Source organism: Podarcis muralis, chromosome 1 (assembly GCF_964188315.1).
Source record: "Podarcis muralis chromosome 1, rPodMur119.hap1.1, whole genome shotgun sequence".
In the NCBI taxonomy this organism is placed as follows: Eukaryota; Metazoa; Chordata; class Lepidosauria; order Squamata; family Lacertidae; genus Podarcis; species Podarcis muralis.
In genome coordinates this window covers 120,807,905-120,835,887 of record NC_135655.1, presented here as the reverse complement: position 1 = coordinate 120,835,887, position 27,983 = coordinate 120,807,905, and the positions used below count along the sequence as shown (strand labels likewise).

Here is a 27,983-nt window from a genome sequence, read left to right as displayed (position 1 = left end):
CGCACCCGCCCAATCTCTGCTGACAATCTCCTGCTAGCGGCTGCCACCGATTGCCCGTCCCCCCTCTGCATTATCCGTGTATAAGACAACCCCCCCAATTTTAAACATTTTTAATATATAAAAAACATCTTCTTATACATGGGAAAATATGGTATTAGGGCAGCAGGGGCCCCGGTAAGCACCACCCCACATAATCGACCACACAGGCCATTTAAACAGCGATGCCCATCAACATTGGGGGGTCTGCACCCCTGAAAAAAAATATTGAGGGGGGCAAAGGGACGACAGTGCTCTCCTGGCATCCAAACAGTCTGGCACTGTCCCTTACAAGGTGAGAGGTGCTTGGGGTGGGGTAGCATGGCAGAACCAACCTGATGCTCTTGCTATTACATGCCTGTAGAGACCCAAGTTCCCCGTGCCTTTCCCTCCAGTAAGCGCCAGCAACAAGCTGTGTTTGTAAGCTGGGAAAGCAGTAGTGCCCTCAACTATGCCATCACACTGGCTGCTTACTGGATTAGGCTGGTTGCTTTCTGAATGGCACCCATTGGGGTTTTGTTGTTTTTAAATAACATCTTTATTGAAAATTCAAAAAAGTGCATAATTATATGTGCACCAAACATGGTGAGATGTAAATAAAAGAGAAAGAGAAACAGAACCCATGTACAAGGGGAAATAAAGGGGGGAAGGGGGAAACCCAAAACTGTGTATTTTACAAAGTTGTTACTGTACTTCACCAGTTCTTAACCTATTACATAATTTTTAAGAATGGATTCCAGATATTCCAGATGTCCAGAGGAGGGCAACCAAAATGGTCAAAGGCCTGGAAACGATGCCTTATGAGGAACGGCTAAGGGAGCTGGGCATGTTTAGCCTGGTGAAGAGGAGGTTAAGGGGTGATATGATAGCCATGTTCAAATATATAAAAGGATGTCATATAGAGGAGGGAGAAAGGTTGTTTTCTGCTGCTCCAGAGAAGCGGACACGGAGCAATGGATCCAAACTACAAGAAAGAAGATTCCACCTAAACATTAGGAAGAACTTCCTGACAGTAAGAACTGTTTGACAGTGGAATTTGCTGCCAAGGAGTGTGGTGGAGTCTCCTTCTTTGGAGGTCTTTAAGCAGAGGCTTGACAAGCATATGTCAGGAGTGCTCTGATGGTGTTTCCTGCTTGGCAGGGGGTTGGACTCGATGGCCCTTGTGGTCTATTCCAACTCTATGATTCTATGATTCTATATCATTGAATTTGTCCATGGCAAGTCTGCGTTTATATGCAAGTTGTTCATATGTTGCGAGATTGTATAAGTCTTCAATCGAATCATAGAAGGGAGGCGCATTTTTATTTTTCCAGTTCATCCGTATCAGTCTTTTTGCTCTGGTAAGGGCATACAGAGTCCACTCGTATAGTCCTTTTGTAAGGTCCCATGTGGTGGGCATATAGTTCAAGAGGATAATTTGCTCTGTAAATGCAAAGTTGTTCCGTACAGTTTTGTTGATAGCTTCAGTTACTTTCTGCCAAAAATCTTTCAATATAAGACAATGGGGGGGGGGGGACCATATGTTTTAGAGAAGCATTATCCCTATTACATCTCCAGTGGTTAGATACATTAGATAGTCCTTTTTTAAACAACCATAATGGGGTCCAGTATATTCTAAATACTATTTATTACTGCCTCAATTTATGGTACATAAATTGTTAAAGCAGTTAAAACAATTTCCCACTGTGTGGTCGAAATTGAGATGTCTACTTCTTCTTTTTTTTTAAAGATATTTATTAAAGTTTTAAACAATAAAACAAACTTCACATTCAAAATAAAGTAGAAAAAAAGAAAAAGCACCCTCACATTCAATCAAAAAAAGAAAACAGAAAAACACAGTAAAAATCCCACCATAAAAAATAGAAAAATAAAAATAAAAAAGACATAAAAAAGACATAAAAAACCAATTTCTTAATTATTGTTCTCATAACCCTCCTTCCAGACTCCCTCACATCTCCCTTTTCTGTATTCCCTTTTACACGATCATATTCAGCAATGCCTCACCTTCTTTCAAATCTTATTTTATATTATACATTTCAACTATTATGTCTCCAATTTTACCCTTTATTATCAATTTATTTAAATTTGACATAATATTATTTTAACTTCACCTTAATTCTTATAAACCATTTTTTACATACACCTTTCAACTATATCACTAATGCCATATTATCTTTATATCCTGCATCATTCTAACATTCATACAATTTGCAATACTTTTGCAAGTAGTCTTAAAATTTCTTCCAGTCCTCTTCCACTAGCTCTTCTCCCAGGTCTCGGATTCTGCCAGTCATTTCTGCCAATTCCATATAGTCTATCAATTGCATCTGCCAATCTTCCAGAGTGGGCAAATCTTGTGTCTTCCAATGTTTTGCGATGAGTATTCTTGCTGCTGTTGCTGCGTACATAAAGAAAGTTCTGTCCTTTTTTGGCACCATTTGGCCAACAAGAGATGTCTACTTCTTTATGCACCCATGGTACGGCAAGGTGGAAGAGAGGGAGGCCCACGGTAGGTGGAGCCAGAGTCAAGGACAGGTAGAATCCACTCCCTCTAGTTTTGTCCCCATCTTCCTCCCTGAAGATTTAAAGGTAAAGGTAAAGGGACCCCTGACCATTAGGTCCAGTCATGGCTGACTCTGGGGTTGCAACGCTCATCTCGCTTTATTGGCCGAGGGAGCCGGCGTACAGCTTCCGGGTCATGTGGCCAGCATGACTAAGCCACTTCTGGCAAACCAGAGCGGCGCACAGAAACGCCGTTTACCTTCCCGCCAGAGCGGTACCTATTTATCTACTTGCACTTTGACGTGCTTTCGAACTGCTAGGTTAGCTGGAGCAGGGACCGAGCAACGGGAGCTCACTCCGTCACGGGGATTCGAACCGCCGACCTTCTGATCAGCAAGTCCTAGGCTCTGTGGTTTAACCCACAGCGCCACCCGCGTCCCTCTGAAGAGTTATGCAAGGATAATATAGAGATGGAGGAGGAGGAGAAAACTGACAGCCAAGGACAGCCCCAGGACTGGTTGTAAATACTCAGGTCAAAGTCTCTTTGACACCCTCCCATCAGATGTCGCAGCTACCCTATTTTTAAAAGCCATCTGAAGGCAGCCCTGTTTAGGGAAGTTTTTACTATTTAATGCTGTATTATTTTTAACACTCGATTGGGAGCTGCCCAGAGTGGCTGGGGCTGGGTAAACTCAGCCAGATGGGTAGGGTATAAATATTATTATTATTATTATTATTATTATTATTATTATTATTATTATTATTATTAGTATTTATTATTATTATTATTATTATTATTATTATTATTATTATTATTATTATTATTTGTTGCAACCATCCTGGTCTTTTCAACCAAAAGTGGTTGTAAATAAGAAGGCAGTCCTGTGGGGGCAGGCTGAGGTTGGAGGGGCAGTGCCCTCAGTCACCCCCCACCACAGAGATACTGTACTTTCCCGTTTATAAGACTATGTTTTTTTCTTTAAAAATCATGCTGAAATGTGTCTCATACATGGGTAGTGCATAGGGTAGGCGTTTGATTGGTTGCTGCCGCGGCCGTCAGTGGCTAATGTGCATGTTATTGGTTGCTGTGTCAATGGGTGGTGTTGATTGGCTGATGCTTCAGCATTTGGGCGGGTGATTGGCAGCTTCTGCCGGCGATGGGGGCGTCTTATAGACGGAAAAGTACGGTAGGTTACTCTGAGGACAGGATTTGGATTTTCTCAGTTTGTAGTTTGCATGGCGCACAAAATGAACACCTCTCCGCTCCTGGAAGCAAAAGAGCAGCTCCCTCATTTTTCAACCTGAGGCGTTCCAGGTTTCAGTTGAGCTTACTTGGGGGAAAGCCCTGTTGAACTCATTGGCCATTACTAGGCATGCAGTCATCTTCTGTATGTGCTGCCTATACTGGAATCCACAGGCCCGCTGGGTTTCTGTTTCATTTCATTCATAATCCCAGAGGCAGATGGTCCATTCTTGGAAGTGAGACAACTTGCCAGATGCCCTCTTAATTTAAGAAAACGGCCACTTGGGGTTTGGGCAAGGGCTTCGTTTTTTATATTATTATTATTATTATTATTATTATTATTATTATTATTATTTATTTATTTATTTATTTATTTATTTATTTATTTATTTAAAAGGGCTTTTTTATAACAGTGATTTCTTCCACTGTATCAAAACTGGGGTGATTTTGTTCTGCCATTTTTAAAAAGTTAAATTCTATTCAGTTCTGAAAAAAGAAACGAATGCAGGCACTGGGACAGGCAGCAGGAAGAGTCACAAAACAGGCCTTTTAACTATTTTCTAAAACTATTCCCCCCCCCCCTTTAACATCTCCACTGAAGCTGAAGGTCATTACAGACACATAGACCCTGCCACATCTTCTACACCTACATATTAAAATGCTTTTTTTTTTTTTGTTATCCATTTATGTACTTCTTTTAATCCATTCTTCTTTAATGGATGTGATTGTTGAAAATGCCAGTGATTCTTTTTTTAATAGAAAAAAAGAGAAAAAGCCAGACCTATAACAGTAGAAAAATATAATTTCACAATTAGGTCATTGTATTGCTTTTGAAAAAGTATGTATTTGTTAAGGAGATATTTGACTTTACCCATTATTCTGCCTTTTGTTAAACAATCAGACAGATAGCTGTGACCATGGAGACTACTCTTCAAGTGAATAGGAGTATTTTCTTTGAAAAATCAGCAATACATATGTTTTTGAGCCAACCCAACCATTCAGCAAGGCATGCGGTACAGACCTCATGCCTGTGGCATTATGCGCTGAATGAGCATCTGTGGTAAAAATCCCCATGCACATGACAGCTACGCACATTCGGGACGTGTTTAACCTCGAGCCACCTCAGCTAATTTATCTGAGGTGGTGCACTCTTGTCAGGACTATACCAGTAGCTTTGCTGAAGCATTTGAATTGGTTTTTCAAGGAAGTGTGGAGATGTTAAGGATAGTAGGAAAGGATATATTGGATAAGTATTATCCTTCCTTCATTCACGCTAGTGAAGTGATGTAGCAGAGCAAATTCCCCTCAGTATAACTGGAAGCTAGTTTGCATATTCGTTTGAATCTCTTAAGGTAAAGGTAAAGGGACCCCTGACCATTAGGTCCAGTCGTGGCCGACTCTGGGGTTGCGGCACTCATCTCGCTTCATTGGCCAAGGGAGCCGGCGTACAGCTTCCGGGTCATGTGGCCAGCATGACTAAGCCGCTTCTGGTGAACCAGAGCAACACACAGAAACGCTGTTTACCTTTACCTTTGCACCATGGAACTTCCACTCCATCTCCTCTATGTTCGTGTGTGCGACCCATATCCCCCTAATCTGCTCCAGAGGCTTGTGGGGGGGACCCCCAACTGATTGTTTTTCTGGGGGGTGGAGGTTCAGGGAAGAGAGGGAGGTGGCATTCTGTTGCACAAGCAGAAGTCCTTACGAAAACAGGCCAACTTTGTTGGGTACGACCCGGTGCCGTGATTTAAAACTACAAGACCACACTTTATCAGAGCAGGAGATACCCGAGCAGAACGTAGCAAAACAGAACACATGTTTTGTCTTTCAGATAACACAACAACCACTACAAAGTCAGAAGATGGACATTACGCAAGAACGGATTATGCAGGTAAGTGTTAACCCTATGCTACCCTAGGAAGAGTTTATTTTATTTTATTTGGTGGAGGGACACGTTTCCTTTGGCTATATTTGTGAAATTGAAACCATAGGTGGTTGCATCTTTAGTTCACTATCTAAATCTCTATCTATTTTCTTGGTTATGAAGGGTTATCTTAAGGAGGATTCCAAGCTTCAGTTAAGGAATTGGTCGCTGATTATCTGCATTTGTACACACTTTCTCCTCATATATGCAATTTTGCATACATTATTCGGTTTGAGAACTTCATTGCAAAATTCAGAGCAGTGCAACTATCAGTCCACATATTGTTTCACGAAGTGGAATTTAGGAAGATTTCCCTTCAAGTGAATACAAACTGAATCATATTTCTCTCTGTGTGTCCTTATGCTGCCCACAGACCTCTTTGGCTCTTCCTAACCGCGTAACTATCACTGAGAGAGCTCAGAAATGTCTCAGTGGCTTTTAAACCTGGACCTTACACAATACTGACCAGCTTTGAACTTGTTTATTTGGTGATGGCGATGCGTGATGGCTGATATGTCACTGAGATGCAGTGTATTCCCCGTTCGCAAATATGCTGGAAAAATTATGTGATATTCCATCGGTGAATAATAGCCTTAGTTCATTCGAAGTGTGAGTTATCTCAGGTTTCAGGTTAAAAGTTGCCTTCCGTCACGTTCCCCAGAAATACATGCACTTATTGAGTTTGCAATGCTTAAATTAATTCCATGCAATTTAAGTGCCGCAATTAATCAGTTAAAAGCCAGAATAATCAAAGATTAAAAAATCATTAATCAGTTGACAGCGCTGCTTTTAAATCTGACACCTCCTTTCATCTTAACAAGGAAACTCCCCCAAACATCGCTGCCATTTTTCTTACCGCCTGCCTCCTATACATTTGTGTTAATCAAGGCAGCATCCACAGTGCTTCAAGTTCATTCAATAAAAAAGAAAAGAAGAGACCAGCATGTCATGAAGTTGAAACCAATAATTTCTTATAGCTCTTTTCTGGCTGTTTGAGTCTTCAGACCGAGCAGAAATACGCATTACAACATTTGCCTTTGGATGCAAAGTTAATGAGATATTTTAGAACAGATTGTGGTGGGGTTTGTGGGGTGTGTTTTTTTAAAGAATGATAAATGGCTTTAATTTGTCTAGAAACTCCAGTAAAATATAGCCCCAGTTCAAGCTTAATATAGCATTTTTTGAAATATTACATATAATATGTAAATGTTATTTAAGGTCTTATCGACTGTTGTCTTTTCGGGCGGAGAGCTGTGTCTTCATTTCATTTCATTTCAGATCTGCTGTACCAGAAGGACTAATTTGCAAGGAGTCTTAAGTGCTTGTGCAAATTGTCACAGCTTGACTTTAGCGCTGAGAATGGGAATACTTGGAGTGTTATCATTTAAAAACATGGCAAGGGATGTATAATTGCTTCCGCTTGTGGTTTCCTTTGTGTTGGGGAAATGGAGTTTTGTGAAGGCAAGACCCCGTTAGCTTCAGAGGAGATGTTGAAGCCAAACACTTGGCTTCTGCCGTTGGTGTGCCAGACAATGGAAAGATGAAGTGCGTCTTATTTTTTTTGGCATGTGCCGAGGTTCACTTATTAAGATTCTACTGGCCCCGTGAGACAGCAAGGTGTTCGCCATCTATCTGTGATGTGAGGTGCAAATAACAATAGGCTGTGTTTGTGCATGTACAACGCACATTTTAAAAAAACTGTCTCCTTGTTTCAAAAGGACCTTTGTGCTGGATATTTATAAAAGCATAATTATGGCTTCAGCTTGTCAAGACGCAGAGTTCAGAAATAATTGCCCTGATCCAGTAAGTGGGGCTCAAGAGTGGAAATATCAGTATTAATGGTTACAGAGCAATCAAAATCCCGGGCACCAGGGAACTGGGGAACAGAGTGAGGAATCCATTGCTGCATTTCAAAACCTGGTAGCTCATGCTGGTCACAGCAAAAGGGAAGAATACCATCCCCTTATTATTTGCTGAAACAGCTCTAGGAGACCCTCAGATTGGCCTCCGTTCATAGGAGCCCACTCCTAGGGGCCAAGGGGTCTTTGCCCCCCATAAAATATTTGAGGGGCCAGGGCCCCCGCAAAGTTGTTGGGCATGGCCATTTGAATGGTGTGTGTACACCGCGTCATGTGATTGACCATGTGGTGCAAGCAGGGCTTACCTATATTTTATGCAAGTTAGCACCCCTGCCCCCTTGAATCAGACCCCCTCAGGGAATCCATGGGGCTTTGTATCCTTTGCGCCCAATGTGTTCTTGGCAGTTTCTTAGATTATACTAAGGAGAAGGGTAGGATTGCATGCGTAAGGCGTTGCATTCTCAAATACTTAGAGCTTATTGGATTCTGCTCTTAGGCTGCAATTCTAACTATCTCCACTCAGGAGCAAGTCCCACTTCCCAGACAGAAGACCTCACTCCTGATGGTGTGCCATCTTTTTATCCACGGTGATTGCATTCTTCTGAATCTTAAAATCCAGAAAGTGGCCTCCAGTTTTCTGTACAGCTTTTACGGAATAACCTTCACTGGGAAACTTAATTCAAAAGAATCTATGTTAAAAACAGCCAAACGCTTTGCAAATTATTAATCAGGTAACATTAAAACCAAGGTTCATGAGAAGTTCACACCTCGGTTTTGGAAACATTTACAAAACCCTGGGCTCCTTACCGTTCGTAGCTTTCGTCTTATCTGCCACGCTGCTTTGATTGTATTTAGAGATTATTTTACGGATGCTGCCTCTGCACTTTAACACAGTGGATTTTAATGCCTCTCATATTGCTGATTACTATACAAGGAAACAACATTTTCTCTTTGATAACATCCCTGAAATGATGTCTTCCGATTAGTCGCTCGGGATCTATAAAAGAGGACCTTGGTGTGTTTGTTTTGCTGGGAACACTTTGGAGATTTGTCCAGCTTATTTCAGATTTTGAGTTACATTTACTAGGGGGGGGGGGGAGAGAAATCACATAGGAATACTTTCTGCCCTAAGAAATATAGGCCATGTCATTGATCAGTATCCTTTTTTGACAGAGCATGATCTCAGAATGCATTGTGTCAGTCTTATCAAGCTCCTTGTGTGTTTTAGGGGGGCATTCAGCCATGATTCAGGACCCAAAAGGGTAACCCCCATAGTCAGAAATTAGGCAAGCTCCCAAGGAAATAAAGTTGTTTTGCTACTGTGGACCTAACTCTTTCCATTGCAGATCAGCAAATGCACATCCCTGGTCCACTGCTGGCCCTGGAGATACCACCTGCTCCCCTAGTTGCTCACTGAGGCATGGGGAGGAAACTGTGCTGGCAGGATCGACCATTCAGGAAAACTGAGGTTATCTCCCTCTAGATCTGGGATGGGGAATCTGGGGCCCATCAGCTCCAGACAGCATGCCCAATGGCCAGGAATGATGGGAGTTGTAGTCTGACAGTATCAAAAGCACCTGTCAGGGACTGTGCTTAGGAGAGCTGCACTGAGGAAGAATGGTGGGAGCCAACCCCTGATCCTGATCCTGAATCTTCCCAGGAGCAGGGGGACAATATAGATTTGGAACCGTGGTTTGCAGAGGGACGTAGTTCAGAAGGCAGACGCTGGGAAGTACTGGATGGGGAACAGCTAGAAGAAGCAGCACTGGGAGAGAGAGAGAGTTAACAGATTCCCTGTCTTTGGACCGCATTCCTCCTCTCAGTCCAAGGTCAAGAAGAGAAAGTGGCAGAACAGAAAGCACAGAGGGTACAAACTCAGATTACAATATGTTGAGTGTTGTAGATTAATAGGGTCGGAAGGGGGTGTGAGCCTTAATTGGGAGCAACGCCATTTCTAGGAGATGGGTTCTTTGTTCTCTCGCTGTGATCTTTAAAGTTTCTAACTGGTAAGAAGACTCCTTTTCCTTTGTTCTGCTTATCTACTGCTGGGGGGGGGGGGAACGATCCCTTGAAGCCTGACAGCACCATGGGTAAGAATAAGAATAAGAATAAGAATTTATTATTTATACCCCACCCATCTGGCTGGGTTTCCCCAGCCACTCTGGGCGGCTTCCAACAAAATATTAAAAATACAATAAAGCACCAAACATTAAAAACTTCCCTAAACAGGGCTGCCTTCAGATGTCGTCTAAAAGTCAGATAGTTGTTTATTCCCTTGACATCTGATGAGAGGGTGTTCCACAGGGCAGGTGCCACTACCAAGAAGGCCCTCTGCCTGGTTCCCTGTAGATTCACTTCTCACAGTGAGGGAACCACCAGAAGGCCCTCAGCGCTGGACCTCAGTGCCTCAGGTGAACGATGGGGGTGGAGACGCTTCTTCAGGTATACTTCAGGTTCCTCATCCATGATTTATAAAGTTTTGAGGGTAGAGGGGTTCCATTTGAATACTTGTTGTAAATGAAGGCTTTGCACTTATCTAGCTCACAGAGGTATCCTAGGTTACTCCATCTGGGTGGGAATTTCCTCCCCAATTGAACAAATGTATGAGAATCTTGATCCAAAGCCTTCTTGCTGTCAGCGGTGTTCCTTTGTCATGTTTAGTAATAAACAACAAAAATCTGAAAAGGAAGCCTGTCCTAGATTGTAATTTGTAACATTTAAAAGTAGGTCACATTCTGAGCTTAAACTACCTGACAGTGTCCCTTCAAATTAAGGAGTTTTTTAAAAAAACTAAAAATTACTATGTGTCATACCTTTTTGCTAAGATATTGAAAAATGATAACAGCCTGTAACTTTGCTTTAGGATAAAAGGTAAATCCGGCACACTCTCTTTTCTTTATGATATTAGTGGGTGGGGAATTTCACATAACATATATCTTCCAAAGCACAAGAGAAGACACTGAGATGCAGCTCATTCAGGAATCTAAAAAGCAGGGGCACCAATGTCCCCCACACACTGAGGGGACCTGGTGTCATGTGACGTGTCCCACTCCCACCCAGGACGCCAGCACTCTCCCATCAGCAGTGGGAGATGGGGTCACAGAGGGTAATCTTCACCTCCCATGCTTCCTGCCCCCACCCGGTGGACAAGTGCTCGCCTGGCAGTGGTGGGGGATTGTGGCCTCCTCAGTATTGGGGGGCTCAGCCCCCTGCCCACACATATTGAGGGGGACGAAGTCCCTTCTGCCCCCTGTAGATAGCGCCTCTGCTGAAAAGGAATCATGAACATCATTGCCCACTTCAGACAATTGTCCTAGTGTGCAGAGTCTATACATGCCGCCATATGGTCACTGTTCTGAGATTTGTCCTCACAAAATGTGTTGTGCATACCTAGGGGTTGGACAGGTTTCCCCACCACCACCAAAAAAAGCACAGGTCCACGCAGGTGCAAAAATCATGCCTCTCCACTTTGGGTCAAAGTGGCCCCAGACCATTCCTCAGCTGCTGTGGATGGCCAGGCACATCTCCTTGCCAAGGGTGCAAGGAATGGTGGTGTCACTCATACAACTCCTTAACAAGGGCACAAAGGAGCCTAGGTATGCCTCTGAGTGGCACATAGATCACTATGTGTGTACATCCCATACATTCGTGATAATTTGATACAATGCTATTGTGCATAGTGCTCAAGACTCATTGCATATTGGGGGACTATGGGAACCATAGAGCATATTCCTTTTATTCTACAGTTTTGCCACATAGTAAACCACATTGGAAACTGGTGAGACTTCCAAGGACAGCTTATGATATTGAATCTGTCCTTCAAAGGGGTGAAGTGGTTGCTTTTTTTAAACTCACTTGGTCTTCTGAAGTCTTAGGAAGTACCTAGAGTAGAATACGACAAAACTTTGGCCACCCAATTAAGCTGAGTTTTGGAAGATAGTTGCTGTTTAGTCGTGTCCGACTCTTCATGACCCCATGGACCAGAGCACGCCAGGCACTTCTGTCTTCCACTGCCTCCCGCAGTTTGGTCAAACTCATGCTGGTAGCTTCGAGAACACTGTCCAACCATCTCATCCTCTGTCGTCCCCTTCTCCTTGTGCCCTCCATCTTTCCCAACATCAGGGTCTTTTCCAGGGAGTCTTCTCTTCTCATGAGGTGGCCAAAGTATTGGAGCCTCAGCTTCAGGATCTGTCCTTCCAGTGAGCACTCAGGGCTGATTTCCTTAAGAATGGATAGGTTTGTTCTTCTTGCAGTCCATGGGACTCTCAAGAGTCTCCTCCAGCACCATAATTCAAAAGCATCAATTCTTCGGCGATCAGCCTTCTTTATGGTCCATTTGGAAGATTAAGGACAGGCAAAAGATAGTAATTGCAGAGTTCACTTCCAGCAAGATGGAGTGATGTCCAGCAACTTGAGTGGTCTTAAAGGAGAATTAGAGAGATTCGTAGAGCTAAGGTATGTTGTACCTCCACTGTCGGAGACAGAAGACCAGTTTCTGGGAGTCGCCAGCCGGGGAAAGGCTGTTGTGCTCAGATATTGATCCAGCAGGGCTCTTCTTCTTAGGTAGCTCTTTAGATCATCAAAAGAGCACAATGTTATTTGGCTGATCAACCTGTTCCAAAGGAACAGCTTACATTTTGCCGACTTCTGAGATGGTTCCTGTCCGGCCCCATGTTTTAATTTCCTTTTTAATGAATTGAGGCCATGTTTTACATGAGTTGTCTTATGCCTCATTTTCACTAATGAAAGATCTCAACTATATGGTGAATGAACATTGACATGAAAGCTGTTTGGCTTGTCCACAAGCGCATAGCTTGAAAATGCACTATGTCTTATAATTTGCTCTGAAGGAAATAAATAAACAGCAGGAGCAGTGCAAGCTCCAGCTTGTAGTACTATTATTGGCGTGAGCAGCTTAATAAATAAAAGGCTGGTGTGAGCTATTAGAGAGTTCCCAGCTTTCTGGAAGAAAAAGAAGAAATGTTTCAGAAAGGAAGGAAGGTGTGAAACCTCTTAGCAGGCGCACCAAGTTGTACCCAACATTGGGGGGGTTGTAGCACATGCATGATGTCACACATGTGACACACACACCCAGACGAGGCAGGCTACCCCCCTCAGTCCATCACCCATCCACCGCCAGCTGCCTTACCTTATGAAAGGCATGCTTGCAACAAAGATGTTTTGACCTGTGCATCCCAGGAGGAGATTGCCACCGTGCTTTCTGCAGAGCTACTCTGGTGATCCTCAACGGGACACAACAGGGTCAAGATCAGGGGTAGGCAACCTAAGGCCCTGGGGCTGGATGCGGCCCAATCACCTTCTCAATCCGGCCCGCGGACGGTCCAGGAATCAGCGTGTTTTTACATGAGTAGAACGTGTGCTTTTATTTAAAATGCATCTCTGGGTTATTTGTGGGGCATAGGAATTCATTCATTATTTTTTCTTCAAAATATAGCCCGGCCCACCACATGGTCTGAGGGACAGTGGACTGGCCCACAGCTGAAAAAGGTTGCTGACCCCTGGTCAAGATGCTTCACTATGCTGCATCCCTGGTGGTCCTCAAAAGGACACGACAGGGCTAAACATCTTTGTCCTGGAACATCCTTTTGAGGATCACCACATAATTGGGGGGGAGAGTGAGCTCCCTTCTTGCAAAATATTGGGGGGCTCTGGCCCCTCGGCACACCCCCCACCCCCCAGATGGTGTCTCTGCCTCTTAGGGTTTCAGGAAGTGGGGGATAATTTTTGCAATGAATGCCATTTCGAAATGGCAAGACTGACCAGAAAGCTCAGGAACCAAGAAGACCAAAACTTCAACAAAGAATGGGGGTGGAAATTATAATTTATCTAAGCAACCGCTGTAAGCACTCGCAGGATTGCAATAATGCTTATAATGTAGCAAATATTATGGACAAATGGAGAACATAAAACACGGATTATGAAATAATATGCAGTTGAAAAGGATGACAATAGGACCCATGGAGGGGAAGGTGCGAAGTCCAGAGATTTGAAGAAATCTCTAAATGTGGATATGTATTTTCTATTGTACTGTCATAATTCTATATTTGTAAAATCAAATAACAGTTATTTAATTTTTAATTTTTTTGCAATGGATGGATGTCCTGTTTTAGGGCAAGATTCATTGAAAGAACTTGGGACCAACTTTGGTGCAGAGGCTTTCATATTTAAAGATATGTATGTATAGAATTGTAGAGTTGGAAGGGACCACGAGGGTCATCTAGTCCAATCCCCTGCAGTTCAGGAATCTTTTGCCCAACATGGCGCTCGAACCCACCGCCCTCAGATTAAGAGTCTCACGCTCTACACACTATAATGTATCCATTCCCCTTAGGCTGCTGTGCTTTGCTTGTTTCCTCATAATATCATGTAGCCACTCATCTGCAACATTATGTTATGTTAGCAACGGCTACGGATAAACTCAGAAATTGTATTTGCAGTGCTGCTGAAGGTATTGCACATGAGAATCCTGAGCTGCCACGAACCGGTGCTGCACATTTATGCCCCAGTTCATAAATACTTCGTGCATCATTTATGTTTGTTTCTGCATATTCAAAATGCAGAAATCCCTGCTCCAAAGCAAATTAGAAGCTTTTTAATGCTTGCTAATCCCTCCTGTTAGTCCCTCCACGCATGCTCAGAACCCATATCTCTGCCATGCTCAATAAGATAAATGAGCTAGCTTAAATAAGGTACCATCCTCACTGTGTGTGTGTGTGTGTGTGTGACTTTCACCTCTTGCACACGCCATGTAATCTCATAGGGTTTTATGACGTTTACTTTGTTTCCCCTGCTGCTTTTTTCTTTTCTTTTAACCTCCTGTGTTTTGGGGTGGCTATAGGCAAACAGAAATAATACAAAAGGGGGGAAATATCCCAGTTAGGTGCAAATGGATTTCCCACATTCCATTCCATAATTTTTCCAGCAAGGAGTTATGGCAAAGGTTTGGATGTGGGAAAACAGGCTAAAATCTCCAGGCAACTATCTCCCAATTCAAATCCAGAAATAGAACACATGCTAATTCCATCCTGTGCCACTTGTATCTGTTGCCCTCTGTAAATTGGTGGGTCTAGAGCAAGGTACCTTAAACAGCTCAGGTCCACAATAGCTCGTGGACTGCCTCTTTCCATATGAAAATACCCGGACCCTGTGCGATTGCCATAAAACGTATGGAACAAGCTGTGCTATCATAATGATTAAGGCCTTAAATGATAATTTTAGGTTATATGTTAGTGACTAAGTTTTAATGTATATATATTTTTAACTGTTGCTATATTTGTATTGTCCCTGTTATAAGGTAAAGGTAAAGGGACCCCTGACCATTAGGTCCAGTCGTGACCGACTCTGGGGTTGCGGCGCTCATCTCGCTTTATTGGCCAAGGGAGCCGACGTACAGCTTCCGGGTCATGTGGCCAGCATGACTAAGCCGCTTCTGGCGAACCAGAGCAGCACACGGAAACGCCATTTACCTTCCAGCTGGAGCGGTTCCTATTTATCTACTTGCACTTCGACGTGCTTTCGAACTGCTAGGTTGGCATGAGCAGGGACCGAGGAACAGGAGCTCACCCCGTCACAGGGATTCGAACTGCCGACCTTCTGATCGGCAAGTCCTAGGCTCTGTGGTTTAACCCACAGCACCACCTGCATCCCTGTTATACCTAATTGCAAATTCAAATGTATCCCTATCGTGTTTTATGATTTCCTTGATATTGTATCTGGGCTGGAACTGGTCTGTGACCGAAATAATAAAATTCATTCATTCATTCATCTTCTGAGGCCCTTCTTTATGTGCCTCCTCCATGGGTGGAGATTGGCGCTGTATTCTAAACCACATACCTGTTGGGCCTGCCAATCGTAAGGCCAGCAGTTCCAATCCATGTGTCGGGTGAGCTCTCGTTGCTCTGTCCCAGCTCCTGCCAACCTAGCAGTTCTAAAGCACACCAGTAGATAAATAGGTACCACTGAGGCAGGAAGGTAAACGGCGTTTCCATGTGCTCTGGCACTCATCACAGTGTCCCGTTGCACCAGAAGCGGTTTAGTCATGTTGGCCACATGACCCGGAGAAGCTGTCTGTGGACAAACACCGGCTCCCTCAGCCTGAAAGCGGAGATGAACGCCACACCCCATAGTCAAATTCGACTGGACATAACTGCCCAGGGGTCCTTTACCTTTACTTTACCTCCTCCACGAGAGGTCCGTAGAGTGTCAGCATGAGAACGGGCCTTTTCTGCAGTGGCTCCCCATTTGTGGAATGCTCTCCCCAAGGAGGTTCAACTGGCATCTTAATTATACAGTCGTACCTCGGGTATGACTGTATAATTTTAACCAAGTTAAAGCTATAAGTTAAAGCTATGGTTTTCCCAGTAGTGATGTATGGAAGTTAGAGCTGGACCATAAAGAAGGCTCATTGCTGAAGAATTGATGCTTTTGAATTATGGTGCTGGAGGAGACTCTTGAGAGTCCCATGGGCTGCAAGAAGATCAAACCTATCCATTCTGAAGGAACAGAGCCCTGAGTGCTCACTGGAAGGACAGATCCTGAAGCTGAGACTCCAATACTTTGGCCACCTCATGAGAAGAGAGGACTCCCTGGAAAAGACCCTGATGCTGGGAAAGATTGAGGGCACAAGGAGAAGGGGACGGCAAAGGATGAGATGGTTGGACAGTGTTCTCGAAGTTACCAGCATGAGTTTGACCAAACTGCAGGAGGCAGTGGAAGACAGGAGTGCCTGGCGTGCTCTGGTCCATGGGGTCATGAAGAGTCGAGGTACGACTAAACAACTAAACAACAACAACGACAACACCATGGGTTACAAACGCTGCAGGTTGCGCATTTTCAGGTTGCGGAGCGCGCCGAACCCAGAAGTACCGGAACATTTTACTTGCTGCTTTCTGCGCTTTCGCATTCGCAGAAGTACAAAATAATGTCACGCCCATGCGCAGAAAAGCCTAATCGTGTCACACATGTGCACAGATGCAGTGCTTCAGGCTGTGAACGCTGTGGGTTGCGAACATGCCTCCTGCATGGATCACGTTCACAACCCGAGGTATGACTCTACACCTTTAGCCACCAGGCAGAAACATTCCTCTTTAACCAGGCCTTTGGCAGATTGATATCCAATGTTCTTTTAAAATGTTTTGGGGAGGGGGGGCAGTTATTTGGTTGTTCTTGTTTTTGTTTTTATTATGTATTTTGTGTTTTATATAATATGATTTTATGTTGTGAACTGCCCTGAGACCTGTGGGTATACGGAAGTATACAAATTTAATAAATGATGATAATGCAGAGGAAGGCTACTCAGGTGATTTACAACACTGATTACTCAAAGTTCAACAACATGCATACTGGCAGCTCCCTTCTTCAGACAGTCACCCTCTAGCTCATGGCGGGGGTAACACAGATGGTGATGCAGAGGGATGGAGCTAGCTTGTGTCGTACTTCTGGATTTGAACAGGGGAATAGTTGAAGCTAGTGTATGGTTACCAGATTTTTTTCAATGAATCCGGGGACACTTTTTTTTTTAAGCTGAGCAGCAACAGGGAGTCAGTAGTGGGGATGGTGAGGCAAAAGACCCTGGGCCCAAGCACACATGCATATTGTATAAAGGTGCAAAGCCCTTCTTTCGCAACCTGTGAAACATACATGTGCAGAGTTTTTTAAAAAAAACTAGGCAACGGCCAGCTGCCTGCAACTCCTGAGCCTCCCCCATCAGTCAAAACAAAGGGGGAAGGGGGCAGGAGATCTGTACCGCCGGACGTCCCTGGTTCCCCCTTGGCAGTGGCAGCAGCCCGGAGCCAGCCTGGTAGCGCAGTTGGCGCTGGCTGGTTTCAGGAGCTGCTCGCTGCCATGGCACCTGCCATTTTTCCCCACCAGAAGTCCCCATATGATGTGTTGTGCACAAGACACAACATATGGGGACTTCCGGTGAGGGAAAATGGTGGGCTGCTGAGGCTGCTGCTGCCACGTTTCCCGGGGACAGATTTGCAAATCCAGGGACTGTCCCCGGGGACGTCTGGTAACCCTAAGCTAGTGTGATCACCTCTGCGCTCCGGCAGCAAAACCAAAATGCTTGCTTACAACGCTATTGTACTACCAACCTTACCATATGCTTGTGAAACATGGACCATTTATAAACACCATTTCCAACTCCTCGAAAGATTCCATCAACGGTGTCTCCCAAAAATTTTACACATCACTTGGGAAGACAGGCGAACTAATGGCAGTGTACTGGAAGAAGCAAAGATCACCAGTGTTGAAGCAATGATTCTTCAACATCAACTTTGTTGGACTGGTCATGTTGTGCAGATGCCTGATTATCGTCTTCCAAAGCAACTACTATATTCTGTACTTAAAACTGGAAAGCGTAATGCCGGTGGTCAACAAAAGAGGTTTAAAGACTCTCTCAAGGCAAATAAAAAAAAAAAGTAGTGTAAGCACCAACAACTGGGAAACACTGACCAGCCTGCGAGTGCTCCAACTGGAGAACAGCCTTTACCAAAGGTGTCATGGGCTTTGAAGTTGCTCGAACTCAGGACGAAAGGGAGAAACATGCTAAGAGGAAGGTGTGGGAGGCACGTTTGGCAAACTCTCACCATAATCAACTCCCACCTGGAAACCTATGTCCCCACTGTGGAAGGATGTGCGAATCCAAAATTGTCCTCCACAGTCACTTGCGGACTCACTGTTTAAGACCATGTTCATGGAAGACAATCTTACTCGGCTACGAGTGATCGCCAAAGAAGAAAGAAAGAAGAAGGAAGCTCCTACATCCCAGGTTGTCTTTCCAGATCTGAATGCCACCAAATCACCGTCTCTGTCATTGATTTTCTAGAAGTCCCTCCATCTCAGAATAAACTACTTTGCAAGGTGGTTGTGAGGAGAAAGCACCAGCCTAACCTCCTTGGAGGAAAATGAAGGGTGGAAATGTCATAAATAACCCTTCCTCTAAATATAATAGGTGCCAACGGACTGTTCCATAATCAGTGGCAGCGCATTTCCAAAAGATAGCGGTGCACTGAATTAGAATGTAGACCTGTTATGACAAGCGTTATCAATTCCTGACAGCATTACATAATGGGAAAATATATTTCTGACTAGATAAAAAGAGAGAGAGAGAAAGAAAGGGGGGAAATCCCTCATGACTTTTAATCTCTCTCTCTCTCTCTCTTCACATTATCTGAGATTTAAAGCTATGTGTGTTGTACATCAAAAACACCCCCTCCCAGGGGTATTTCACTTACAATTTCATTTAAAAATAGGAATGTGGCTCTATCTAGCTATGATGAGAATGGATTAAACAAGAATCAGGAAAAACAAGCCAAGTCTGTATATGAAGTCGCTTAGGGGAAACCCGTGTTATTAGGTTGAAATATTTAACTGATTGACTTTGTTGCATTTTGACCAGGGGCTGAGGGAGTTGGTTCCTGAGTATTTCAGTTTGTTGTGGTTTTTCACAGCACCATTTAATAAGATTTCCTTTCCTTCATCTCCGTGATTGGAATGACCTTGGTCATGCAACAGAATATCAGCTGTTTCGTTTAATTTATTCTCAATAGGAGGCACTGCAAGAAGCTGACGTCCTTTGACTTCCTTGATTCTTCACTTCCACAAATAGTTATTTCCCCCCTCTACTTTGCCATCGTCTGGCAGTGCTGCTATGAATGCCTGATAAGTAAGATGCAGCAACATCTATTTCATTCTGCTTTTGTCTGATTAAAGGGTTCTTTGCAAGCATTATTTTATTTATTATATATTTGTTTGCTGTTTTGTTTACATACCCGTGGACAGTGCCGGCTGCTGCCCATTAAGTCTGGTAGGGCAGAATGCAGTTAAGCAGCTAAAACATGACATTGCGACAGAACAGTAGCTGCACACATTTCTGCTGCTCAAACATGGTGCTGCTACCTAGAGCTTTATCTCTTCCCAGCGTGTTCCGCTAACATTATGCACTGTGAAGCTGCTGTGTGGTTTCTCTCACCATTCTGTGCATTACTAGGAAGCTGTTTTCCAGAGATGGGTGTTGTGGGGCAGGGATGGGATGCCTGGCAATAAGGGTAATAGTGTCTGCTGGCAAATGGAGTTCTAGGTAAAGATTGTGGATACAGGAGGGCTCTGTGCCTCGAATCAGCTGCACGGCAGGCAGAAATCATTGCAGCGTGATGAAGTGGCAGCCCCGAGAGGATAATAAAGGCCAAGAAGCTGTTGATGGTGGTAGCAAGGCTGAATTTTCCACACTGAAACAGCCGGCCCAGTTCTCTGGCTGCAAACATCTAAGCAGGCAATCACAGTCACTGCATTTGATAAGGCAAACTCAAAATACCTGAGTTCTAGATCTGTGCTGCTTTATCAGTAACAGTACAGAGTAATGTAATGCAATGTTGAAAGTTCCTTGCAGCTCTAGACGTGCATGCATGGGCTTCTCTGATAGAGCCTGATTTGGCTTGTTTTATCTTCCGTTTGGCTTCTGAGCAATTTTTTTAAAAAAACTTGTTTTCCTTCCATTTCATCCTGGGCATTTTGAATTTTCTTTATAGAAGCAGTGGCATCAGCAATCTCACAGTCCCAAGAATATTGGCATAGGTTATGAAAAGGGTTTCCTTCCCCTCTATTCCAATTTTTGTCACTTCAGATAAGAGAGGGTAATATGGAGGATGGATAATTTAAAACACTGCCACTCTTTTTTCCAAACTTCAGTAAGAAACCAGCAACTTTTAGGGAATCATTATCTTCTCTGCTCCTGGCACGGAATACAAAACCCATTGTTCCTCTCATAATTACTACATTATACATTGTACATTATACTATATTATAAGCACTGTCCAACTTACACATGCAAAAAGTACTCTCCTGAATAGCCACACAAAACATACAGAACAATGAAAACAAAAAAATAGTCAAAATAACATTGTAAGCATATCACCATTTATAAAGGAAGATATTCTAAACAGAATCTAAAGCAATTATGTTGACAGTATTGTTGATCTTAACAAAACAACTCCATTTGAGATTTCCACTAGAGATGTATAATCATGGTCAACATTAATTTTAAATTTAGGTTGGGTGGTGGGGCAGAGATTGAGGGTAGCTGCATAAACTCTGCAGATTTTTTTTTTTTAAAGTAACTGGGATCTTTCGCTACCAAATGTACGTTCATGGCACATGCAGAGCACAGGGGACACGGGTGGTGCTTTGGTGTAAACCACTGAGCCTCATGGGCTTGCTGATCAGAAGGTCAGCAGTTCGAATCCCTGTGACAGGGTGAGCTCCTGTTGCTCTGTCCCAGCTCCTGCCAACCTAGCAGTTCAAAAGCACGCCAGTGCAAATAGATAAATAGGCACCGCTGTGGTGGGAAGGTCAACAGCGTTTCTGTGCGCTCTGATTTCATCACGGTGTTCCATTGCTCTAGAAGCTGGCCACATGACCCAGAAAGACGCCAGCTTTGCCTTTGACTGGACTTAACCGTCCAGGGGTCCTTTATCTTTTTACTTTACCTTTTACTGAGAAAGCAACTGGTCCAGCTCCTCTTGCCAAAGCGAAGAAGGAAGCAGAGCCTGCTGAACTTCTCACTGCAACTTCTCACTGCAATGCAGCTGGTAAATGGTTGGCTATGTGTTTCCAAGTCCAGTGCAAGTTACTAACATTGATATACTAAGCCCTAAATGACTTGAGCCCCAAATAGCTGAAGGAGTGCTTTGTCACACATAGACCATCCTGTGGATTGAGAAACCCTGCTGGTGGTCCATGGGTGGCAGGGGGCATGAGAGAATGTCCTTGCCTCTAAAGTGAATCTGGTCTCATCTTTGGGTACATTCCAGCCACCCTTTGAAAGTACGATGCAGTTTTCCAAATAATGTGTGGAAGACCATTAAAAAAACTCATTTTTGTTGTTGACAAAAAAGAAAAGTTCAGCAACCTCGGCCCACTTTCTGAAGCATGGCAACCCTATATATTACAGGAAAGTGTGAATAAAAATGCATTATATTAGTGTAAATAACATACAGAAATGTATTGCATAAGGTAGGGTTGCCATATTTCAAAGAGTGAAAATCCAGACACAAAAGTTGTTGAGCTTCTCTTTCTTTCTTTCTTCTTTCTCCTTCCTTCTTCCTTCTTCTTTCTTCTTTCTTTTTGTTGGCCAAAGTTGTTGAGATTGTTTTGCAAAATCTCAAAAAAATATATATGTTTTGAGCTATTTTTAAGGAAATTCACCAAAATCGACACTTCCAACATGGGTTGCCATACGTCCAGATTTACTGTTTACGAGGGCTAAGTCCCAGCTATGTCGGGAAATTCCAGACAAATGACAACCCTAGAATGAGGAGATGTTCCAAAAATATGTATATTGGTTACAAAAAAATGTGTTTCTTAGGAGAATTAGCATTGAAATTCTGACTAATTTTCCTAAGGCTGTTTTAAAAAAAGCAAAATGTTGCAGAAATGGGGAGACCTAAATGGAAAAATGAAAGCATATGAAATTGTCAGATTTGTCCCATCTCTAGTGACTTCCCAGCTCACAGAACCTCTCTAAAGAAAGGAGACAGAAAGCTTTCAACCATTCTCTGTATAGTCAGGAAAAAACATTGTGGTCTTGTAGCTCTTGTATACATTGACCAGCTCTTTGTACAGTGTAAAATTGGATGCTTCCATTCATTCTTCTTTTGTAATTAGGGCGACAGAGATGTCTGTATTCAGAGAGGTTCAGTTTTCAATGGCAAAAAGACCTGAAAATGAAAGTTGCCTTCAGGTTGGAATATCAAAGTTTTCATTTCTATATTTCTAAATATAGGAGTTCCAACTCTGGCCTGCCCCCAGCTGCCTCCTTTCAGGTATTTCAACCTGAAATATAGTTTCGGGGAGTAGGGAGATACTTTAAAGAATTTGTGATATATATATAGAGAGAGAGACTGCAAGATAAAAAGTAAGTAATAATTTTAAAATCATTAATCTAGGTTGCTAATGTAAGAGGTTTCGGTTTTATACAAGTATAGGCGTACTTTTCTAGAAATATATACCATATTTTTTGTTGTATAAGACGCACTTTTCCCCTCCTAAAAAGTAAGGGGAAATGTGTGTGCGTCTTATGGGGCGAATGCAGGCTGCGCATCTATTGCTGAAGCCAGGAGAGCAAGAGGGATCAGTGCGCAGCGATCCCTCTTGCTGTTCTGACTTCGCTTCGCTGGAGAGGCACTGTGCAGCATTGCCTCTCTGCGCAGAGAGGGAGAACTGCGCAGCGCCCCTTCAGCGAAGCGGGAGGAGAAATGGAGCCCCTTCCGTTTCTCCCCCCGCTTTGCTGGAGAGGCACTGCGCAGAGAGGGAGAGAATATTTTTGTTCTTGTTCTCCGCCTCTAAAACTAGGTTTGCCTTATGGTCGGGTGCGTCTTACAGAGCGAAAAATACAGTACAGTGTTTCTTTCCTTCTCAGTTCCAACGGTTGCTCAATTTTCTTTCATTGACATTTGAGAAAATGTATTTCACAAACGAAAGGTGTGTTAGCTGCCCGTCATGAGGGCTTTTTTTAAAAAAAAAATTGACATACAATTTTAGGTGCATATCTGGACTCAAGCAGCTTTCAGGCTGTTGAAGGAATTGAAGCAAAGCTCTTGCTCAGGGCAAAAATCACCTCGCTAGCATTCCTACATGCACATTAGTCGAAATGCGGCTCCATCCCTCCTCTTCCTGCCCCCTCCCCACACATCTTTCCTTCTATCAGGAAGGGATCCGTATGAGATGCTTCACGAAAGTGGTAAATGTTTGAAGTCCCTCCACAGGCTTCTTCAAATGTTGCTTTCCGCAATAACCAGGGTATCGACAAGGAGAAGCGATTCGGGTTTGCTTTCTGGGGGTCATAATTAGACAGAGCTCTGGCTAGCTGGAGGAAGGGGCAGACCTGTAACCTTCCTTTGTTCAGCTGCTTCTCAACTTGAATCTCCTGCTCGCTTTATTGATCTGCGCTTAGTCATCTTGTTAGCAGCAGCAGCAGCAGCAGCTCACATTTCTTAGGCGATACCGGCAATATTGATCAGAAGCATGCAAGAGAGCATATGGGCAACAAAAATGCAGTTTATGTATATTTTTACACAGATTTTTTTTTCAAAAAACACCCAAGTATTATAGAATGACAACTCTTTCCCCCAAAACCTAGACACTTGCGGGGGTCAGGGTGTTGGTAAAATAGCCCCTAGTAACTGGTATTTAGAGGCATCAGCCATTGATACTGGAAGTAACATGGCTAGTATGACCAGTAGCCATAGGAACCAATTCCTGGGGGCTGAGGTCCCTTCACACACCCTGAATAAAATATTTGAGGGGCTGGACCCCCCTCCTGGCATTGCCAAGTCAAATGGTGTGTGTGGTTGATTGTGTGAGATGGAGCTTACCTCCCCCCAAAAAAATTTGTTCAAGTTGGCACCCCTGCTAGTAGTTACTGATAGCCTAATAATAATAATAATAATAATAATAATAATAATAATAATAATTTTATTTATACCCCGCCCTCCCCGGCCAGATCGGCTAACTCCAGTAAAATTACAATAGAAACATAATAGGGGGGGGGACCCAATTTAAAATACAGGTTAAAATGCAATTTTAAAATGCAGCCTCCTTTTAAAAGTAGCCCATAGATCAAGACCATAAGGAGAGGGAAGACATAAGGGTCAGACCGAGTCCAAACCAAAGGCCAGGCGGAACAGCTCTGTCTTGCAGGCCCTGCAGAAAGATGTCAGGTCCCGCAGGGCCCTAGTCTCTTGTGACAGAGCCTTCCACCATGTCGGGGCCAGTACTGAAAAGGCCCTGGCCCTAGTTGAGACCAATCTAACCACCTTGCGACTTGGGACCTCCAAGATGTTGTCATTTGTGGACCTTAAGGTCCTCCGTGGGGCATACCAGGAGAGGTGGTACCCGGTACTACGCTGCTAAGGGCAGGGCCCCACTGCTCCCCTGTCGTGCCTCTCCTCTGCAGGGCTCTGGCGTGCAAGGGCGCTGTGGCGGCAGCTTCCTAGCATAACAGCCCAGCACTGCTGGGCTGCCCATTCCATCACGAGGGCCATAACACTTGCCCTGCCCCGGGCTCCGCCAAACTATGCTACACCACTGCATCTGAAACAGCTTTGGGCTGACACAGTTGTCTGAACTTACCTTGTGGCTCTTGTAACCAACTCTTTTCAAAAAATCCTCCTCTCCTTTCTTGTGACTGCTTCTTCGTACTCTCCAATTCTAGCCTAGGCTGCCTACTTTCCTAACCGTATCACTCCACACCGGTCACCACCTACAAACAAAACTGGTCTTGTCCATCTCCTCCTAACAGCCTCCTGTTTGAGCGGACACGGAATCTTCAAAGACAGTTTTTGAACTTCGCAAACCAAGGCTGAGAATTGTCGAGGCTATTTTTTTTCATAAATTTATTTGCAGCAGTGATAGAGGCACTTCACAGGCAGGCAGGGAGGCAGAGTCCTTTGCTTCATCAGCATCGTCGCTCTCTTTTTGCTACTGTTCGTTTTTCCCCAGTGTGGGAAAGGGCACTTTCTTTGTGGGCAAAGCCATCTTTCCCCCCTCCATCCAGACCTCCTTTGTACCTTTGGGGTGACAGAGGTTCATCCCATTTCTTCCTCTGGGAGAAAGAAACCCAAGAAGCATCATTAATCATGCAAACCGCCTCCCGCAGCAGTGCCAGCAAAATGATCTCCTGTACTCCTCACATCAATATTCTTGACACTTATCTTAAAAGTTAGGTCATGCATATCCATCTGCCATTAAAGAAGTGTCAGTGAGCAAGCATCCCCTTGCTATTTTTAGGGTCATATCAAAAGAGTTCATCAACTTTCTGTCAGCTCATCCAATTTGTCACATTTGATGCTATCTACCGGCATTCTTACTGGTCATCCTATTCTTTCAAGTTCTCTCCATCCTGGTTTTTCCTTTGGAAACCACAGTCCCTTTCTACAAGAAAGATATCTGATACTGTGTCAGATTGTGTTTGGTTATGAGATGCTAATTCTGTTTCTCTGGTTTCAGTTTCTGAAAATGTCCTTTCTTTCCTCGTGCTGGAAAACAGGGCCAGTAGTTTAAATAAATGTACACTCAGGGATTTCGAGAAGTATTTGCAGTTGCTGTTGTTTTGCTTCTTCACACCAGTTTGAGACAAATACCCTGATCCAGAGATCTGCAGTCAATCGGATACATAAATCCATTGCAGATACAGGTGGCCTTATTTATTCAAGGAGGCAAATATGTCCAGGAGCAGATGCATTCACTGAAAATGGACAGCGAAACCTTTGCAGTTTGGAGACCCCATTTGTTTATTGGAGCCCCTGCACCTGTGAGAAATGGCTGCTGTTGGAGATTTCCAATAACTGTGATATCCCCGTGTTTAGTGGCACCAGCTGTGGTAACGCCTGCCTCTCGATATCAGTTGCTGAGGAGCACAAGTTAGGGAGAGGGAGTCTGTGCTCATGACCTGCTTGTGTCTTCCCATGGAACTCTGGTGAATCATAAAATTGTAGAGTTGGAAGGGACCCTGATGATCATCTAGTCCACCCCTGCAATAGATGCAGGAATATGCAGCTGTCCCACACAGGGATCGAACCTGCGACTTTGGTGATGCCAGCACCATGCTCTTACCAACTGAGCTATCCAAGTGTGCCACTGTGGGAAATAGGAAGGTGCACTTTTGGTCTGATCTAGCAAGATTCTACTTATGTTCTTACATTCTAGAGTTCTTCCCTATTTCCTTCTCTCAGCGTATAATAGGGGGTGCAGCAGTCTCAAGATTCAACTTGTTCTCTGTAGCCATACAAATTCTGTTGCAGATATTAATATTGTGCAGTTTGAAGTGACTAGAAGCATAAGAACTGGTTCCTTTGGGGAAGATATCTTTCTCCAGGCCCATTAAAATATTATTCATCGTTTACTAGCAGAGCTCTTCAGAATAAAACAGAAACATCAAATGATACATCCAAAAATATCCATCCATTGTCTTCTGCTGTCCAGCACAGTCTCAGCATCTGAGAAAATATGATCCAACAGACCTAGAAGCAGAGGTCTGTCTCTCCCCCCACAGCATCCATTTTAGCCTGGATCTGTTTTCTCTCACACAGTCAAAGAGGGTCTTTTACGTGTCCTTACTTCACAGAGCTTTGAGACAAAAGACACAAAGGCAACTCCCAACAAAATGGAGGTTTGCAACCCAATACCTTCATCACATGATCAACGGTTCACTCTCAGCACAGAGTAGAGAAACAACCAACAGGTAATCATTAACTCATTTAGGAGTTTAGAGTCCCTTCGAAATACTACTGTGGGAAAACCCCAATGTTAGTAATAAACAATTAGCCTTTTTCCATATTAAACCTTCATTGATACACATACATTTTCCATTTCTGTGCGAATTAAATCAATTATACTTAACAAATTCCTGAACAACTTAGGCTCAGGGTACCTTAGGAACCACCTAAACCCTCGCATACCAGCCCAATCACTGAGGTCATCTGTAGGAGTGATGTTGGTTGTCTCCCAAGTTGGCAAGGCTTATCTGACAGCGAAAAGAAACTGAGCCTTTAGTGTCATTGACCCAGCCTTGTGGAATGCTCTGCCAGCAGAAATCCAGCAGGTGCCTTTTATTTCAATCTTTAAATGCCTGCTGAAAACTTGTAGGCAATTAAGAAAGCATCTTTCCATGTTAGTTAGCTGATGGTCACTGATTTTAAATGCCCCCCTTAAAAAAATTACATATAGATATTCTTGTAAACCACTTTTATATATTTTATGATATAGCGGCATACAAATATTTATAAAGTATCAAGCCCACCCACTTCTCCCTCGCTTTTTCCTTTGCATGCAAGGTTACACCTGTTACGTTATCTTAAACTACAGATCATGGTTATATCTGGTATGGAGCCTTGTGATTTCATGCTTGATCCTGGCCAGTAAACCAACATTAAACCACTGTAAAAGTGTTTAATAATAATAATAATAATAATAATAATAATAATAATAATAATAATTTATTATTTATATCCTGCACCATCTGACTGGGCTTCCCCAGCCACTCTGGGCGGCTTCCAAAAAAATATTAAAATACTGTGATACATCAAACATTAAAAGCTTCCCTAAACAGGGCTGCCTTCAGATGTCTTCTAAAAGTCTGGTAGTTGTTATTCCCTTTGATATCTGGTGGGAGGGTGTTCCACAGGGAGGGCGCCAGTACCGAGAAGGCCCTCTGCCTGGTTCCCTGTAACTTGGCTTCTCACAGTGAGGGAACCACCAGAAGGCTGGACCTCAGTGTCCGGGTAGAACGATGGAGGTGGAGACGCTCCTTCAGATATACTGGACCAAGGCCAAGCTAACTGGTGTGCAAAGGGAGGGGTTGGAAAGAAAACAGGCCCATCACTCTTTCCTAGTTTGCTGG

General features: G+C 43.6%; 1 protein-coding gene across 1 annotated transcript in view; it reads left to right on the top strand.

The window, feature by feature from the left end:
- The window catches only part of TMEFF2 (transmembrane protein with EGF like and two follistatin like domains 2), a 256,384-nt gene that overhangs the window by 193,520 nt on the left and 34,881 nt on the right, over positions 1-27,983 (top strand). The window contains exon 7 of the mRNA XM_028750745.2: positions 5,613-5,672. Within this exon, the coding sequence (XP_028606578.1) occupies positions 5,613-5,672 (60 nt within the window). The remainder of the gene's footprint in view (positions 1-5,612; positions 5,673-27,983) is intronic.